Raw genomic sequence first — 19,926 nt, 5'->3', positions numbered from 1 at the left:
GCTAGGGTCTGGGTTTATTTCTCTCTGGAGAAATGTATACATATGCACACACATATACATATGTACACATATATGCATATAAATGCCCAGTGTTGGATCTTGAATCCTGTGGAAGTTTGTGAGGTGTGATTTACATGCTGGTTACACACCAGATGCCCTTTCCTCCTAGTGCCTGGGGGGAGGTAAGATGGAAACTGGTGGAAAAGCAGAGGGAGAAGTTCTCTTCTCGATACATACATTTTCCAGAAAACAAAATGAAAAACAGAAACCTTAAGGAAAGAATCAATGGCCTCAAATCCTGTATCCCCACCCAGGGTTCCCCTGAGGCTGAAACTAGAGGACACAATGGATAAAAGCAGGAACTGGAAGCCAGGTGTGTTGGCGCACGCCTATAATTCCAGTACTCAGGGGGTGAGGAAAGAGGGCTGCTATGAGTTCAAGGCCAGCCTGGGCTACATAGTGGGAACCTGTCTCAAAACAACAACAAAACAAAATAAAGCAAAAACAAAGAAAAGAGGTTAAAACTAGGTTTAACTGTCATCCTTCTGTTTATAATCTGTTTGGTGAAAGTGTTAAGACACCCCTAGTAGTGTTTTAATTGGAAAATGGCTTATTAAAAAACAGAAATGGCAGCCAGTTTAAATACATAGATTTCTTAGAAAATCTAGTACCAATTTTTCTTTAAAAGTCCACCATTTCCTTTCCTACACAGAGAACATTATTGACATTGCTTAACTGGGCATGCTTGAATGATGATAATAATGATGATGATGGTGATGATGGCGATGACTGATATTTAGTGAACCCAGAGACTTTGACCTCAGCTACATACACAACCCTTGTTTTTGTTTTTTTTTTTTAAATGTTGAAACATGGTCTTGCTGTTACTAAATTGTCCAGGTTGGGTTTGATGTTACAATCCTCCTACCTCAACCTCCCAAGGAGCTGGGATTATAGGTGTGCACCACTACACTTATCGGTGTGACTTTTGAATGCAGGCTCTGTGCTAGGTGACACTAGAGTCCTCTGTCTCCTCCAGGCTTCTCCTTTTTCTCCTTAGTAGGTTTCTGCCTCATCAGCCCTGTGCTATCTGCTCAGGACCAGCTTTGGGATGGATGGAATCCCCCATGTGCTCACCTGTGGCAGCGTTGATGGTCGCTGGATCACTCTCCCTGTCCTCCTTCACAGCGGAGACTCCAATCCCATACTCGGTTCCTGGCCTCAGACCTAGGAGAGAAGGCACAAATCGGGATTCAGCCTGGCACTGGGCAGGGTTTCAAAGGTATGGAAATGTGGCTCTGACTTGGTCCCTGGACACTCTGGTTTCTCAGTTTCTGGGGCCTTACCTATTGAAGTTCTAGTGGGCAGGAATTGCTAGGAACTGGGCTTATTTCTTTCTTCAGAGGGTTGCAAAATAAGGGAGATGTGGGCACAGGTGCCTGTCCTTTGAGGCCCCTCTGGGCTGCTGGACTGGGGACACTCACCTGTGAGTGTGGTTTTGGTTGTGGTTTGTTGACTCTTTGGAACATCGACCTCGGCGTGGTCACCGCCAGAGATGGGTGCGTACTTGATTCTGTAGCTGTCGATGGCTGCCTTGACATTTCTCCATTCCAAGGTGATGCTGCTGTCTGTCTGGGAGACGCGTCGGAGATTCCTAGGTGCATCCAGGCCTGTTGAGGAGAAGAGGGAACCTTTGCACTAAAAATGCCAGGCACCAGGAAAGAAGGGGTCTTTGACAGTTCAAGATGAGATACAAAAGGTGCCGGTCACTGGAAAGAAATGACACATTCTTCTCTCCTGACACTCACACACCCTGGTCCCATGGCTGATACACGAATTTAAACAAACCCTTGACATCTTTCCCTGTTAGCGATGTGTGTGACAATTTTAATCCTCTGTGTTTTTCTCAGACTTTGTGTTTAAAAAACCACAAGAAAATGAAAAAGAGCACGATTGTCGGGACTGGTCTGTTGGGTTTCATCATTACAGTTCTAGTAATGTATACCGTGCTTACTGAGCTCTGGAAAAATGTTTATTGAATAAGTAATTGAGATGTTGGTACTTTAAACATAATGCCATAGGCTAACAGTTTAGGGGCTTTTTTGTCAGTCCTGTTTCCTATAAGCTGTGTTTTATTTTAAACATGTTTATGTAAATTTTATAAATTTTATTTTAACCAGAACTTTTCTCTGAGACTATTGGACTAACATCTTCTATGTATAAAACAACAACAGAAAACTGCTGTGGAGGGTTATTTGGAATTTTGCTTTGAAATATTAACTGTTACAGTATTTCAAAAAACTGTAGAGGTATGGAAATCCTTTCTCCACTTTCCTTACTGCAAAATGAGTCTGGAAGACACCCCCACATGGAGTGGGATAGAAATCCTGCCATCCAGTCTAGGGTGGTGGCACATACCTGTAATCCCAGTACTCTGGGAGGCTGAGGCAGGAGGACCACAGGGTTGAGCTAACTTAGCGATTTAGGAGAGTCCTTATTTCAAGAACTAAGAAAGGGCTGGGAATAGAACTTAGGGCAAAAATGCTTAGTTCAATGCTCGCTACTGAGGAAAAGGAAAAGGAAAAGGGAAAGAGACACTGCCACCCTCCCCTTTCTGTCCTGTTATTCAGGAGATGCCTGGTACCTGTTGTGAAGGTCTCTTTGGCTGGGTTGCTGGACATGTCACCCCGGCGGGAGATGAGGGACACCTCATACTGGGTGTCGGGCTTCAGGTTCCCAATGGAGTACTGGTTCTCATCGTGGGTGAGATCGATGGTGGTGCGGTCACCTGGCACATCCTTGATGCCATAAGAGAGCTCAATGCCGTCGACCTCAGCCAGGGGTTTGAACCAGGTGACGAGAGCTGTGGTGTCTGTGACATCTTTCACCTCGATTTGGCTGGGGGCATCCAAGCCTGTCACAGGTAGAAGACAAGGCACCTTCAGAAGTCAAGGTTAGTACCAGGCTGCACCTGAGAGGGGGGCTTTGGCATCATCCAGACTCGTGGGTGAATATTTAGTTCTCTACTGGTTACCTGACTTTATTTTACCATCGAGAGCCTGTTCCTTGTTTGCTAAGCTATAAGTGGGGATTATGATATCTACTGCTAGGAGTTTTTTTTTTTTTGTCCAAATAGTGAAGGAGATAAAGCTTACAAAGCATCTAGCACAGAGCTTGGCACACAGCAGTTACATAATAAATGGTTCTTCCTTTGTTGGTGCTATTATTATCATTACTGTTCTCATAAGTTGAGGAAATATGCATAAGGGATATTTCCTGAAAAATGTGATGCAGTGGTTCTGATTTTTTTTTTTTTCTTTTAGTTAGGCAAAACTTTCCGGGATGGCAGGTAACTTTTCCATTAGAATTATAGGGCAAGAATTTGATGTACTAGACTGCCTTGATGATGTATGGGAATTTGTTTTTGATTAAAATTCAGGCAAGAAAATCATCACTATATCATGCCTTGACTATGTTCGTATGTTAGACCTTGGTTTTTCTGGTTTCCAGGTAAGCTTGCTTCCTGCCCCACCAACCCCTGTATATCCTGGTCTGACGCTAGCACACTGCTCAGACCTCTGGGAGCTCATTACTGCTCTTTGTCGCCTCTTGGTCTCTGCATATGCTTCATCTCCATAAGGTCACCATTCCCCTGCCCAAAATCTATCCACATTTCAAAATCTCACATATGACATTCTAGCCAGAAGCCTCCTTTAACCTTGCTATAGGCAAACAGTACTGCCCTGAAAGCACTTGCTAAGAGTATCCTTTGCTGTGGTCCTCTAGCAGATTTCCCTGCACTTTGGACCAATTTAGATGGGGTCATTCATGCATTCAGACAAGCAGTTTTTGGCCTTTCTAGATCCCTAGCATAGAGACAGAAGTGTACTATGTACACAGTGAACATTTGTTTCTCCTTTTTAAAGTAGTAAAGTCTGCATTTTCAGCTTTAGTTGAAGAAGTGGTATCAGATAGAAGGTACTAGGCTTTATGCAGGCTCTGAGAAAGGGTAATGATTCACAACCTATTGTAAAGATCCTACCAAGTCTATTTTTCAAGTCTAGGTTACTATAAGTCAGTTTCATCTGGAAGATGATGAACCCACAAAAATGCACAATAAAAATGATGTTATGAATTGTCAGTGATGTTGCTTGTCCAGGGTCCTTACTGTTAACATGTGCCCAAACCATAGCCTCACCTTCCTTACCACCCTTTTCAGGAGGGAAGGGAGGAGTCCATCAAGGACATTGACACTCCCTGCATTTGTTTCCCTGAATAGGGGAGCAGATTGCTCCACACTTGTTTGAAGCGGAATGCTTTGTCGTTCATAACTTTGTCCCTGTGATGGTCTCACAGGGAGGAGGTTGTAAACCCATTTTGCAAATGTTGTATCTGAGACCAAAAGAAATGGCCTTTTCCAAAGCAGTGGTGAAGATGGAATTTAAACTCACAACTGACTGGACCCAAAGCCCATGCTCTTTCCCTTTTATGTGGCAGTGCCTCTCAAAGATATTCACAGCCAAAATAGTCAAAATAGTTATAACACATCCTCCATCTAGCTGCCACAGAGAAGGAACCAAACTCCTTTTTCATTTAAAGCTTACAGTCCTCTCAACCAGGAAAAACTTCAGATAGGTCAGCAAAATGCAACATCGGTCCTTCAGCGTTAATATTTACATAGTTATGGAACTTGAGATACTGGGGTGTTTGTTATTCAGTTAAAAGAAAATAAAGCAACCAATGCTCAAATTGAAATGGAAAGAAAAGGCTGGGTAAAAGAAATGTCTTTTGTATTTTCAGTGTGCTTTCTCTACAGCAAATTAGCATTTGCTTAATCTTTTCTGTGCCTTCCTGATGATCTAATGATTTTTTTCCCGTTGGTACATGCTTTCTGCGTGCCACAGAGAGCTGCTGTTGGGAGGATGGAAAACAGTTGCTTGTGTAGGAGACTCCCATGGATTAGCCCCGAGCTAGGCAAAATGTGCAAATGTTTAAATACAAGATGTTTTTTTCTTGCCGTTTAGTCAACAGCTTTAACTTTTCCAACAACCCTTTGCCAAGAAGAGTCAACTCCTTCCAAAGTTGGTACATATGTTACCTTGGAAAGTAAAGAGGTTTTCCTAAATGGCAATTCACAATTATTTTCTTACATCTTTCTTTGTTCTTTTCCACTCTCAGAAATTTTTATGACATTAGTATTGAGTGGAAATTTTGTTTAGGTCTTATTGTTCTTGTCATTGAAGACATGGAATCAATATTCTGCAAAATCCAAAGCCTATTCAGTGCTGATGGTAAAGGTCTGAAACGAATCATTGCTAAAAGGTGTGGTCTAACTGTCTGGCCTATGTGCATTAGTTAAAGTGATTCAACTTCGTCAGGCCTTAGTTTATACTCTTAAAATATAGTAACATGAGTTAAAAACATCATACTACAGTGGTACAAGTATGCATCAGTATGCCCACGTTTATAGTAGCACAACTCATAAGAGCGAAATATTGGAAATGGCCTCTATGTCTATCAACAGATGAATGAATAAAATATGGTATTGATATACAATGGAGCACTATTCTGCCATAAAGAAGGATAAACTTGAGTGATTTGTAAGAAAATGGATGCATATTGAGGCCACAATGTTAAGTGAAATAAATCAGACACACAAGGTTAAATATTACATACTTTCTCTTATATGAGAAACCCAAAATATGAATAAAGAAGGTCAACCTCCTTTTATCTTATTATCTATGTTTTATTTTGCTCTTTATTAAAGAGGAGATACATCTTTTTCAAAAGGGGAGGGCACCAAGAGATAGAGAATTGGACAAGAAAAAGAATTAAGCTATGTTATGTACATGTACCAATTCCCACAAGTAATGTAATCTTTACATACTGCAAACATATATCAATACAAATAAAATTGAAAAAATTTGCCGAGACCAAAAAAAAGTCGTGAATGCTTGCCTGGGCTTTCTCATGAGAGTGGGTATTGGTATTAAATTGGATGACATGGTAGATCACTGGCAATGAGCTTAATTACTTTTTTTCTTGCATGGATGCACCTTAGAACATGACTTTGAAGTTCGTCTCATCTAAATATACATCTGGTTCCCTACCTTTAAATCTGGACTGGCTTTGAGATTTTCTCTGACAGAAGTGATATCCTGCAGTTCTGAGGCTGAACTAAAGCCACATGGACAACCCCCAGACAGCCTCCTGAGGATAAGAGACCACGTGGAGCACAATGTCACCATCTGGCCAAGGGCATCCTAAGGCCATCAACCCCCAGACCACACAGATGCATAAGCGAGTCAAGGACAGGCTGATTGCTCAGCTGAGACCAACTCCAGATCATGAGTCTGCAGAAAATTGTAAACCATAATATTTGGGCTTTTTGTTAATCAGCAAAACTGAGTCTTGATATCATGAGATGGCACTTTAGCACCCAAAGGGTGCCATGAGGCCCCAGCAGCTCTCTCATGGGTCACAGGGGATACTCACGGGTGGTGGTCACCCTTTTCAGGCCAGGGCCTCGGGTGTTGTTTTTCACGATGTGTAGAGATATCTCATATTCTTGCCCAGGGGCCAGGCCAGTTTGCTGGTAAGAGGTCTCTGGCCTCCTCAGGCTTTTGGTGATCTCTCCCTCATCTTCTTTATTCTGAAAGACAGAGCACCTTGATGAGCCTCAGAGGAGATGGCACCCTCTTCATGTATGTGATTCATTTATTCTGCATTCATTTATTTCTCTTTATTTTTTCTTCTATCAATTAGGTACTTCCTATGCATCAGAGCCGTATGTTAGATGATGACAGCACAGAGGTGATGGACATTTCCCTAGTTTGTTTTGTCCTCTTGCAAATCTCTCTACACCTTTTTTTTTTTTTTTTCCAGTACTGGGAATCGAACTCATGACCTTGAGCTTGCCAGACAAGCGCTGTGCTGCTGAGCTAAATCCACAGCCCCTGTCTACACCTTTTGATAGGGAAGTCAAATGACAGAACATGAGAGCCAAAGGAATTCTGAAACTAGAAACTCAAGCCCTCCTTTGAAAGACTAAGATGCTGGGATCAGAGCAGTTGTTTGATGGACCCATGGCCACACAGATAGTTGGCATCAGAGAACGGGTTAAAATTCAGAAATAAAATTTCTCACTTCACCTGTGCTGTTGGGGATGAGAATAAGGGTTGCCCAAATCTAAGAAGTGCTTTAAGGGAAAGACTAGTTCTTCTTTTCTTTGCCTCTGAGTAGAGATTTGCAAAACAAAATCTAGAAATGATTTAATCTCTATTTGTCTAGGCTCTCAGGCTGAAATGCTATATTTTTGACCTATTAAAATAAGGGGGAAATGAACATAACTTAAAATATATACACAAATCTGGAAAGTGCTTGTCAGAGCCTTATCTTTCCCCCAAAGCTAAGGAAACAGAGTGAAGTAAAAGTCTGCAAAGTGTTTTGGTCATCTCCCATGTCCTGGAGGTCAAATACACCTGCTTCCTCACATCCCTTACTTACCATATTCCGGAAGATGATCTCCCATGTTTCAAAAGCAATGTCTAGAGGATCCCACTCCACTTCCACAGAGGTCTCCTTGATGGACTTGAATTTTAGGCCTTCAGGTGCAGGCAAGTCTGTCAGGAAGAGCACAAGTAGGATGTAAGGACAGGCAGATTAAGCCTACCACAGATGCCCATTATTCTGAGACTGATAACTAAAGATGATTCTGTAAAGGTTCTTCCAGGATACTGTCTACTACGGTACAGGATGAAAATTAATATTAGGACTAATTACATGATTGTATAGTTGCTAGTTCATATCACGAATAAAGCACCGGCTTTAGGATCAGACAGACTTGGGCTAGAATCCAAACTCTATTATTACAAGCATTTGACCTTGGGCAAGTTGCACGGAATGCCTTGAGCCTGTTCCTCTGCCCAGGGGAAGGAGGTAATTATGACTGCCCTTAGGAACACATTGAAGACGGAGTGATAAAGTCTGCATAGACTGCTGGCCTGCTTCCTGGCCTGCAGTACAAGTTCAGTAATAGCAGCCTATGTGAACACTACTAAGCAAGAAAGGGCCAGTTTCTAGATACAGCTTGCTCTTCAGGTGTGAAGGTAATTCTGCTGATGCTAGATGTTTAAAGGAAGAACTTACAGGAAGGTCATGGGGAGAGCAAGGAGGACTAGCTGGTTAAAAATGAGGAATTTCTTCAAGAAAATACTTGAGGGACTCCACTGGGAAGTGGGGTCTCACTTGGTATAACCATGAAAGGACAAGTGTGGGGCTGAAGTGGGGAGAGGATTGCTCAGGGGAGGGCCAGTGGCAGGGTGGGCTCACTCACAGGTGGCGACCCTGGCACTGACGGGGATGCTCTTCTTGTTCTCCAGGATGGCAAACACGCGGATGAAGTACTCCACGCCAGGCTCCAGCTCCCGGATGATGGTGGACGTCTGGTCCCCAGGCACCCGGAACTGCATTTCCAGGCCATTGGCATGGGTGGGTGTGTACACTACGAGGTACTCTGTGACTCGCATCTCATTGTCCCACGCCAGGTTTACGGTCTCTTCTGTCACTTCTGTCACGATGAGGTCTTTGGGAGGGGACACTGGCAGCAATCAGAAAGGACTAGGGTCAGTAACATGCCACGTAAAATCCCCCTAGGTTTGCTTCTCTGGACCTCTGTGTCTTCCACTGTCAGCCACAGAGGTCTGAGGCTCTGCCTTTGAAATCCAGCTTCCATTGCCACTAAAACACAAGTTCCAGCCCTAAAATTCATTAGTATTTGTACTGCGCTGAAGTTTCTGGGCAGTAGCATGGACTCCAGGAGTTCTTTGTAACCTGGCCCCTTCTACTCCTCCACTCCCTGGTCCTGGTCCAGAGTCAGCATGGGAAGGTGAGTCTGCCCAAGTTTGCTCACCTTAGCAAGACTGGGACTCCCCTTCCCTTCCTGCTAGCGTAGTGTTATTTCTAATCAGGTGTCCCTGCTTCAGTCATCTTAGACATTGGGCTCTGGCTACCAATGGCGGAGATCCTCTATGACAACAAGTATAATTTGGATGACTGAGAGAGGCACAAGGAAGACACCCATTTGAGTCCTTAGCTAGGTAGCTCTGTACCAAGTGAATGACCACAGCCCCCTCGGAGTCAGTGCCTGCATATGTGTGTTTAAGAGAAGCATGTTCATGTATGAAGTGAGTCTCTGTGTGTTGATAAGCATACAGTCCTCTGCCCCGTACAAGGTACGCACTCCATCATGGCTATTAACATGCCCATTTGCTTGCTCGTACTCACCCTGTGAGCAGTCGTCCCCGGAGTAGCCCTCGTTGCAGATGCAGCGACCCAAAACGCACTGTCCCAAGTTGCTGCAGTCATTGAGACAGGAGCGCTGTCCACAGTCCATGCCTGTGAAGCCCTCGTGACACACGCACTGGCCGTCCACGCAGCGGCCCTGGCCGTGGCAGTCGGCAGGACACCTTCGCTCTTTGCAGTCTTGGCCCGTGAAGCCCTCGTGGCACACGCACTGTCCATTCACGCAGCGGCCTTGGCCGTGGCAGTCGTTGGGACAGGCCAGCTCTGCACAGTCGGGGCCGGTGAAGCCGTCCTCACACAGGCACTGCCCGTCCACACAGCGGCCCCGGTTACTGCAGTCCCGGGGACAGCGGCGGTCCCTGCAGTCTTCCCCTGTGTAGTCGTCGTCACAGACACACATGCCATTCACGCAGCGGCCATGCTGGTGACAGTCATTGGGGCAGCTCATGTCACTACAGTCGTAGCCCTGGAAGCCTGGTTCGCACACACACTTTCCGTCTATGCAGCGGCCCCGGTTGTGACAGTCATTGGGGCACCGCTGCTGGCTGCAGTCCTCCCCTGTGTAGCCCTCGTCACACACACACTGGCCATTGACACAGTGGCCATGGCCACTACAATCATTGGGGCACTTGAGCGCCCCACAGTCAAGTCCCGTGAATCCGTCGTCACACTCACACTGCCCGTTAATGCAGCGTCCGCGGTGGTGACAGTCGGCAGGACACCTCTTTTCACTGCAGTCAGCACCGGCAAAACCTTCATCACACACACACTGGCCTTCCTCACACCGGCCCCGCCCCTGGCAGTCATTAGGGCAGGTGAGTGTGCCACAGTCCTCGCCTGTGAAGCCCTCTTCACAGTAGCAGGTGCCGTTGAGGCAGCGGCCACGGTCAAAGCAGTCGTTGGGGCAGACCAGCTCACTGCAGTCCTCGCCTGTGAAACCCTCCTCGCACACGCACTCGTTCTCCACACAGCGCCCGCGGTTATAGCAGTTGTTGAGACACAGGGGTTCGTTGCAGTCGTCGCCTGCAAAGCCTTCCTGGCACACGCACCGGCCGTCCACGCACCTGCCGTGCTCCTCACTGCAGGGCACCGGGCAGACTTCCTGGCTGCAGTCAGCCCCCGCGTAGCCTTCAAAGCAGATGCAGACCCCGTCCACACACCTGCCCTGGTCATTGCAGTCACTGGGACAGGCCAGCTGGCTGCAGTCCTCGCCCGTGAAGCCCTCCTCACAGACGCACTGTCCCTCCAGGCACTGGCCTCGCAGGTTACAGTTGCCTGGACACTCGGGCTCGGAGCAGTTGGGGCCTTTCCAGCCAGGCTCGCACACGCAGCCACACCCTTCAGTGCTGAAGTTACCTCGGCCACTGCAGAAGGGCCTGGTGTCCAGGCGGCCTGCAGGGAAGACACAGAGACTCTAGGCAGGCCTCCCCCAAGATTTACCTGCAAAACCCAGATTCAAACTCAGCTGCGCTCTAGAGTCACAGGAAGGTTGTACTCTTAGGCGCTACTGGGCTTAAAAACCAGTTGTTTAGTGTCTGAAATCAGATAGGGCTCATAGCCAATTGTACAGGGATTCTAAACCTGTACTCCCCCAAATTGCAGACTTGTATGTAAAGATAGTGTGTACCGTGTGTGTGTGTGTGTGTGTGTGTGTGTGTGTGTGTATCAAAATCCCGTGTGACTAGTGATTGTCAGTCACTGCCTGTGGAATACATTATCTGGGGCTATGTTACTACTTCTTTGGTTCCTAGTCAAGGTCGGGCACCTAAGAGATACCAAACAGTTATTCAACTGAACTGAATTCTGTTTGTCTTTAGTTGTGCCAGGCATGTGAGTAGAAGTAGATTGAGCCTCTGGAGCTCAGTCTCCTTCTAGGTCAAGTGGAACTGATCCTCTGCTTCCCAGGGAGAACCAGGGTACAATGAGAACAGGAAGTGCTTACTCCTGTGATTCTCTGTTATCTTTTCTGAAACTTCATGGGAGTGGCTCAAGTTAGTATGTGGGCCTACATCATGGAAAGCTTTCTAATTTTCCATAAATGAAAGGAGGAAGCTAAAGAGTGGCTCTCAAGTTGTGTTAGGATGCCTTTTAATGTGACTCTGTCCTAGGAAACTCACGCACCTCTATCTTTTGCCTTTCCTCGTCTAGAGGGTTACAGTTTTGGTGAAATGCAGGCCAGGGCTGACAAATTGCTTTTTGAATCTTAAATATTGGGGTGGCTCAACTTGTAGAAGTTACTGCTATGATCTTCATGAAGCCCAAGGAAGAAAAACAAAATTCTCATTCTCTTCTAGATAGTTGTATTGTTATGTGTTATTTCCTTTCAGGTAGGAGGAAAGAAAGACTTATTTTTTAGAAAGTTAGTTTCAAAAGTGGGAATCTAATGTGCTCTATAGCAGCCACTAGTTGTATGTAGGCGTTAGTCACTGAAAAAATTGTGGCTCATCTAACCTGAGGTGTGTTGCATGCATAAAATACACACTAGATTTTAAAGACAGCATAAAAGAATAAAACATATAACATCCATTAATTATTTCTGTATTGACTGTAGGCTACAAAGCAGATTTTTAAAAAATTGAGTTAAATAAAATAGATGATTGAAATAATTTTTACCTGCTTATTTTTCCTTTCTTTAATATTACTACTGAAAAGTTGAAGATTACATTTGTGGTTATGTTATATTTTTACTGGACAGCACTCATAAACAATTATTACAACCATCTACGGCTATATTGCCCTGAAAGCGCCCGATCTCGTTTGATCTCAGAAGCTAAGCAGGGTCGGGCCCGGTTAGTAGTTGAATGAAAGAACAATGATTACAACCTATTTTTTAGTGTCAAACCTTAGTATTTTCATCTACATTTTGCCAGGCAATTGACAGATGTGCAAAGTAATTTATGCCTGGAGAAAACTTATGAAAATACTGCGTTAGAAAACTTGAGCACTTATAGTACTTCCTACTTATGGTGGAGAGGTCTAATCTTGAAATGATTACCCAAGTACTTCCTGGTACTTTTTCTCTGAGTGGGGCAGAAATAAAGATTTTCATTTCTGATTTGAAATTGCTGAAACTTTCATAGTCTTACCAACTTCAAAGAATGGAGACAAAGACATCATTCCAGAGGAACAAAATTCCTTCAGTGGGATGCACATGGATACAGGGTGTCAACAGAGGATGTGAACTCTGAAGACACGGAGAGGCATTGAAAGCCACAGACCTCACTGTTTGTTGTGCCATCTTGTGAGCATTTGGTTAACTTCTCCAAGCCTAACTTCTTAGACCTACAGAGGGGGTATTAAGCTTTATCTTTAAGGGTTGTTGGGAGGATCAAGGGGATAATAGTGACAGTGCCTCATACAGAGCACTTAGAGGGGGCTTTTGTCAGGACCGAGACCTCTGTCATCATATTAGGGCTCCACTGCATAGGAACTTATTTTCTAACTCCCACAGACTCCACACCATCACAGTTCTCACCACACACTGTGGAGAAATCCGGGACATAGCAGTCCATGGTTTAAGACCTAACTCAGACCCACTATATCTTAGGAATATCACACTCTTTCTAAGCCTCAGTTTCCCTGATTGTTCAGTGAGATGATGGAGCAGGATCATACACAGAGTGCACTTTGGGGCCAGAATTTCATGACATGTTCACAGGTTTTGTGGTGAGGAATGGATAGATTTCATGGCCAAATCAGTTTTAGAAACATCACTGGAATAAAACAGAGTTTTCAAAAGCAGAATTCTTAGGAGCCTTGAAATTTCTCAGAAACATTTGCCATCATGACTTATCTGAGAAGAGGAGAGAGATGGCTATGTTCTCCACATTCGTCTTTAAGAGCTTTTTAAATGAGCACCTAGAAACCCACTTTGGAAACCATTAATGGATCCTGCCATACCCATCATTTGTCCCTTCTGTGCAGGGAAGGGCCAGCCTGCCACCAGTTCCTACCTTCTGCAGGTTGGAGACAGCAACCTGTTCCCATGGTGCACTGCTCCCTCAGGGAGGATACCATGAGCTCCAGCTCCTCCAGCCTGCTCAGGAGCTCCTTGACGTCTGGAGCAGCAGCACAACCACAGGCCCGGCGGGGGATGTTGATGCGGTGCGTGAAGACGATTTGGTTTTCCCCATCCACTGTGTGTTCTTGGATGCTTTCGCTGGGCTCTGAAGGAGGGGCCAGGTCCTTCTCTCCACTGGTCGATTCCAGATCCACAGAACACTGTGATCCCATGGGCAGCTTGATGTTGTAGATATGGTTAAACACCACTGGCTGGTTCTCCTCTGGGAGGGTGACATTCACCCCACTCTGCCGCTTGTGCCTGATAACTTTTTTGAGGACCCCACTTTCTGAAGGGAGCACAAGCAAAGCTAGGAAGATTCCCAGTAATAGCCGAGTCATGGCTCCCATGATAGAGGTGGGCTTGGCAAGGTGTTTCTGGGGTTCTAGAGTCTCTTAGTCTTGTACTAACTTGGAAATTAGAAGCACAGAGTAGCATCCAAATCAGTCATCGTCAATCTTCCCGAAAGAACGTTTTTCTACAAAGGGAATCAAACTTATTAGTATCTACTACTAATTGAATCTATTGGATATCTACATTTCCAAGTGACCTCTGGTTTTATGTCTTCTGTGCTTGGACTTTTCTTGATGTTCCTTGAGTATATACTGTAACGAGTCTATAAAATGGTGTCTAAAGGAAATTTATAATCTTCAAGGAATTATTTCACTCACTACTGGATTTCTGGAAATTTAGGGAGACAATAGAGCAGGGAGGAAAGAGCAAAACATTGGAATGAGTGGACACGGGTTTGTGTCTCATCTCTTACTCTGGGACCTTGGGTAATTTATATAACTTTTCCTTTTGCTGCTTCATTTTTTTTTTTTTTTTTGTGACACAGGGTCTTGTTATGTAGCTCAAGTTGGCCTTAAACTCACCCAGATTGGCCTGTAATGCATATTAATCCTCCTACCTCAGCGTCCTGCATGCTGGGGTTACAGGCAAACACCATCATGCTCAGCCCTTATTTTGCATTATGTATAGTGAAGATCATAATGGCTAATAACAGAGTTGAAAGAATGATGTGAGAGTATTAAGTAGACATCACTTGCATATTCATTAATTTCTTCAGTATTTACCAGCCAAGCCCTCTGAGTGACTTATTAGTGATGTGAAGGTTACAGCCCCCTTTCATGGTTTATAACCCCTGCCTCTAATTACTGACCTTCCACAATGACTTTAACGCTGACCTTCTAAACTGAGTTTAACACTATCTGACAGGTTCTATCAGGGGAGCCAGAGGGCAAGATGAAGGACACCAGAATGCACTTTGAGCTTTCATCTCAGCCAAGCTTCCTGGTAATGTGACTGATGGTGTAGTATTCTCTCCCTCTTTGTACTTTAGTTTCCTCTCTTGATTTATATCCAAAACTTTCAAACGTCTACTTTTCAGAAGAACCTTAACCAGTTGTTTACATTGATATTCACAGCAACTAAGGGCTCAGAAATGATACTCATGGGCCTTTGATGTCTTCTCCAATCCAGCAGTACTTACAGAATCCTATTCCTGGTGAGGCTCCCTCAACAGAGTTTTGTGGATGGTAGAAAGAGATATAAGAACAAGTGTCTATCAGGGGATTTAATAATAAAATTAAGAAGAAAATGGAATCATCCGTTGACTACTTAGGGAACAAAGAAGGAATGCAAAGGATTTATTTTGTAGGTACAGAATTTAATTGTTTATGGGGTTTGAAAGACAAAGGAATTGTCCAAAGAATGGCAGGGTCTGGCATACGGGAAAGGGTGAAATTTAAACTAAGTCTTATTTACTCAATTAGTAAATAACTGGACAGCCATTTGGTCTTCAGTAAGTCATTTCACAAATGGTATTGAGGAAAAGGTATTGAGAAATGGTATTGAGAAGAAGTGCTGCCATGGAGCAGTTCTGACATTGCTGTCTTACTCTTCTGTCTTGTGGCTGTTCTACTATATAGGCACTCAGGCAGCAGAGGAAAGGAGAGGTACCAAAGGGGGCTGAGAAATTACCGAGTGAAGAGAGAAAGACAAGTACAACACTGACCACAATAACACCATGAGTACATGGGACCGTGATCTATACATGGTATGACGTCATTCATTATCCTCAATTAGTAAATAATTGGAGGGCCATTTGGTCTTCAGTAAGTCATTTCACAAACTCACATCTCCTTGTGCCTATGCTATGCTTAGAAGGGCACATTCTAAAATGTCCATATATGTCAATCAGCTGTGGCATGAGGATTGCTTATCCTGTAAGGAGTTTTCCAACTTTTTCCTCAGGAACATTTATCCCAGTGGTAGAATGCATCAATGATTACTTGCTTCATGATGACAGAAATTTTCTGAAAAACTGAGAGAGGGACTGTGGCAGACAAAGTGAACAGAGAAACACTTTTATAAGCTTGAGAATGGGTCTGGAGACTGAGAAAGCACCTGCCAGGCATTTAGCAATGTCTATTCTAGTCACATTCCCACTATATCCTAATTATGTTCATGTTGATATTTTATCAACTATTCAAGTAATATTTACTTAGAGCCTCTCTGTGATTAGGAAAAAACCCCGACTCTTCTGAACGTATTTTCTTATTCAAATTTGTGTCCTAAGTAATTATTTGTGGATCTGGGATATAGGTAATGACGCTGAATGAAGACTCTTACGAAGAGGAGAGCTTGGCACATTTTCTTCTCTCAGACTGACATGGTCCATTTCACTTGTTTACTGGCCAATTATTTGCATGCTCTATTGGAATGTGTATTTAATTCTCATTCTCCTGAAGTCCTTGCCTACCTTTGTCCTGTGAATACTTTACTTCTTTTGTAAGAATCCTGGGCCAAGCTTGAAGTATTTTTAAATTTTACCTAAAACTCTGTGTGTGTGTGTGTGTGTGTGTGTGTGTGTGTGTGTGTGTGTGTTGCTAATTGACTCAGATTTCCATCTAAAAAGCCACTAGAATTGCTGGTCAAGACTCCAAGTTTAGGACTGTAATCGTCAGAGTGTGGGTAGGGTGAGGAATTTTCTGTGTATTTAAGATGGGCACTGACACACTCAAATGTCAAACGAAGGGAAAATCATATCATTCTTGAATGTTCTGCATTTACTTTGGCTCATGGTTCTCTGAGGGCAGGTGGATGATTTTGTGCTTTTTGGAATATCTATTATATCTTCCACATTGTGGAAAACACTTAAACTTTAGTATGAGACACATCTGGGTACAAATGTCACTCACTGGCCCTATCACTTTGGCAAGCTACTAAACGTCTTTAAATCATGACCTCATTTACAAACTAGGGATTGAAACCGTTCCAGGGAGGAATTAAGGGTTAGAGAGCTGTGCAGAGAGCACTCAGCATGGCCTCAGGCCCATAGTAGGCACTCCTGAAGCCACAGCTGCTATTTTGTTGTACTTCTGGGAACAAATGAAACCTAGCAAGAGTCCATGCCAGCAGCCTTCTTGTACTTAAGCTGGAACATGACATCCTAGTGGAATCCTATCTTAAACTCAGCAGCAAGTTGGATCTAGATCAGAGGAGCTGCAGAAATTACTGATGGGTGAGGAGGTAAACCTTGTGAAGATCAGTTTACTAGAACTAGAAATATTTATTCCAGAGAGGGAAAAACCAGGGAGCAAATAACGACCTTCAAGAATGCAAAATATTCTCATGCAGATAGCTGGCTGGTTTATGTCTCCTTTGAGGCTAGACCTGGGGAAAGTGCCTGGAATTTGCAGTGTGGGAGATTTAGATTAGATATAAAGAAACAAAGTCTGATAGGAGGGCTTTTATATCTTAAGAACGAGCAATTTATTCTACAGAAACTCTTTAAAATCACAATTAGATGCTTATCTTTAAAGGAAGTGATCAGTAATGAAAGGTCTGGAAAATATCTTGATGGAGGAAGGACTGCAGAGTGTTTACCCTGTAGCTGAGAACAGTGAGATTGAGGTGGCAGGACTGCCATGCATAAATTCCAGAGAAGCAAGAGGTGTCTCATTTCTCTGGCCCCTGAAAACAGAGTAAGTGCTAATGTGTGGATAATTTGACTGTTGGCTAAAGAAGGCATGTTTCTGCACATAAGAGAGAGATCTTTGATAAGCTGTGTGGTAGGTAGTATTTTGGAGCAGCATGGATTAAACTAATAGTTTTAGGCAGCTCACCAGAGGACTAAGACCATTACTAGAGGAAGGAACCAACACTCTTTGAAATTTTCCCTCATCACAGCTGGAGAATAAACAATAAACAATTTCATTTTTAGAGATTTAGATTTACATCCAACTGGCTAGAGTCACATTTCAGAATTATTCATGACTTCATTTTTAGTAATTCACAGAATCTATTCCTCTTGATCACTGAGGTATGCTTGTGAAATATCTGAGGTTTGGAGGGACAAGGATGATTCCTACTGTTTAAAAAATGCAGATGAATTTATTTTCCCATCGTTTTGGCAACACAAGAGATATCTTACACCAATTTTCTTTTCTGGCTCATATATAGGCTAGAGAATTTTACTGTGTCGTGTCTGTCAAGCATGGAGTTGCTTACATGGGGGTTCTTAAATGTTCTTGAAATTCCTCACCCCTTGTCCTTCCCAACATCCATAAATTCCTTCTTGGAATGTGTCAGGAAGAGCCAGAAGCCAGGAGACAGCTTTAAGTGTGGATATTTTTCCGAGGACACCTGATCCCCACAACTGAGTGAGGTCAGCACAACCTGAGGCACAGATGAATTGAGAAAATTTGAACTAAAACCCAAAAACTCTCCCAGCCCTGAGTGCTTGGGTCTCAGTGCTCAGAAGTAATAATTCCTTTAGGAAGCATGGTGCCTTAATGGGTGCCCAGATGGGATATTAGTGGGGCCAGCAATCACTCATAGGCCAGAGAATTAATTAACTTGGAGATGATTTGTTCTTATGTCCAACAGAGATGAGCTGATGAGTATTATATCAGGCTATAGGCTAGCCTGGGAGTGGTGGGGTGTTTCAGACATAGTGATAGGCAGACCTTGGTCTTGATGAGCTCGCAGTCCTGTAAAGGAGGCAGAGCTTTAAACAGATCCTAACTGGGAAAAATGATAAATGCTAAAATTGAACAAATATCCGAGAAGCGTCTGTGTAATGCTTGAGACTATCTGCTCTAGAGTTAATCTGATACTGCTACCACTTGGCTGTGCCACTGGGTATTAGTCTGAACCACATGGAGTTGTCACTTTTTTAAAGATCAAAATGGTTAGGGAGTGGCAACTCCATATGATTCCATCTAGTGGCTATCACCTTGATGTGGACCATTTCTTCTCTGGTCCTAAATTTTTTCATTTGTAAGATGGTGACATTAATATCAACTCCATAGTAAAGTTCTTTCATCTGTAAGTAAGAATAAGTGAGGATAAATGAGACAGCACATGCAAAACAATTAGTTAACACTAGGGAAGAAGCAGATTTTAGTGTCTGGTGTGCATCATTGCTTGGGTCTTTTTCTTGAAGAAAGCAGTTGAGAGAAGGGTAGTCTCTGATGAGTGAGAAAATCATAAGCGAATTTTGGGAAGTTTTCTCTTCCCCCAAAGACCACTTTTTGCACCAGAAAAAAACACCATGCTTTTTTCATGGAAGCGTGTAATTCTCAAGCATGTCAATCTGTCAAGTAGCAAGGATGCTCTGAAATGCTTAGGAGAGCATAGAGCCTATGGTTACTACCATGGTTTTCCTCCTAACCTGTCTGGTCTGACTTAGTAGCAGGGGAAGCCTGGGTGGGGCCTTTTTCTGGGAGGTAAGTTCCCTGGCCAAGGCTTTTCAGAGGCAGTGCTGCTACTGGGATGGCTGTCCATGCTGCTGAGCCAGGGCTCTCTCCAGAACAAATTGCCTGTGGTCTGATCTTTCAATGCTTGTGCTCCTAATGGGAACTATTTGGCCCAGCTTCGCAGGACTTTCCATCTGCAGACAGAAATCCAATTCCAGCATCAGAAGCACATTTGAGCAGGGCTTAGAAGCAACTGCAGAAGATTACTTGAGTCCAGGGATGGTGAATCCGTGGCAGCTATTCATATTATTCTGTGTACACGGCAGACGCCAGTACTCAGTAATGACACATTCCTGGGGAGCACCACTTCCAAGTGTTCAGAATCTGTCACCCCAGGCAGCTACGTGCAACGAAGTAAAGATAGCATATGACTTGAAACTTACTTTCCATAGCATCTACTTATTTAAGAGAATAACTGAACTGAAAAGTCCAGAGAAAGCCACCCAGAAAATTAGTGGTAAAACATGTCAAAAAGCAGAGATCCTGCCTCTTGGTCAAGAAATTTGATCAGCTGTATCTCTTCCTCCAGATCATGGGCAGGGGAAAGGGGAATGGGGGAATTTCAACAGTGCATCATATGTATAGCACCATGGCTATAGTTAATAAAGTTGTATTGTAGACATCAAATTTGCTGAGACAGATCCTAAGTGTTCTCAAAACACACAACCACTCCCCCTCCACACAGATACCACACAGAAGTAACTATGCAAGGTAGTGATTTTGTTTTTTTTTTTTTTTTTGGTTTTTCTCCGGTACCGGGAACTGAACTCACGACCTTGCGCTTGCCAGGCAGGCGCT

At 43.8% G+C, this 19,926-nt stretch overlaps 1 protein-coding gene across 2 annotated transcripts in view; it reads right to left on the bottom strand.

Annotated features, from left to right (window-relative positions):
• Tnc (tenascin C) overlaps positions 1-19,926 on the bottom strand; it is a gene marked incomplete in the record, with an annotated part of 93,278 nt that overhangs the window by 53,508 nt on the left and 19,844 nt on the right. For both annotated transcript variants that reach the window (XM_013513252.1, XM_013513253.1), the window contains 8 exon segments: positions 1,138-1,227; positions 1,485-1,670; positions 2,645-2,914; positions 6,496-6,652; positions 7,507-7,622; positions 8,336-8,599; positions 9,286-10,695; positions 13,257-13,841. In XM_013513252.1, the coding sequence (XP_013368706.1) occupies positions 1,138-1,227; positions 1,485-1,670; positions 2,645-2,914; positions 6,496-6,652; positions 7,507-7,622; positions 8,336-8,599; positions 9,286-10,695; positions 13,257-13,713 (2,950 nt within the window).

This window comes from Chinchilla lanigera, unplaced genomic scaffold (genome assembly GCF_000276665.1).
Source record: "Chinchilla lanigera isolate Chin_1 unplaced genomic scaffold, ChiLan1.0 scaffold00018, whole genome shotgun sequence".
Classification (NCBI taxonomy): Eukaryota; Metazoa; Chordata; class Mammalia; order Rodentia; family Chinchillidae; genus Chinchilla; species Chinchilla lanigera.
Note: the sequence above shows the minus strand (reverse complement) of the source record. Positions and strands in the feature narration are given on the sequence as shown.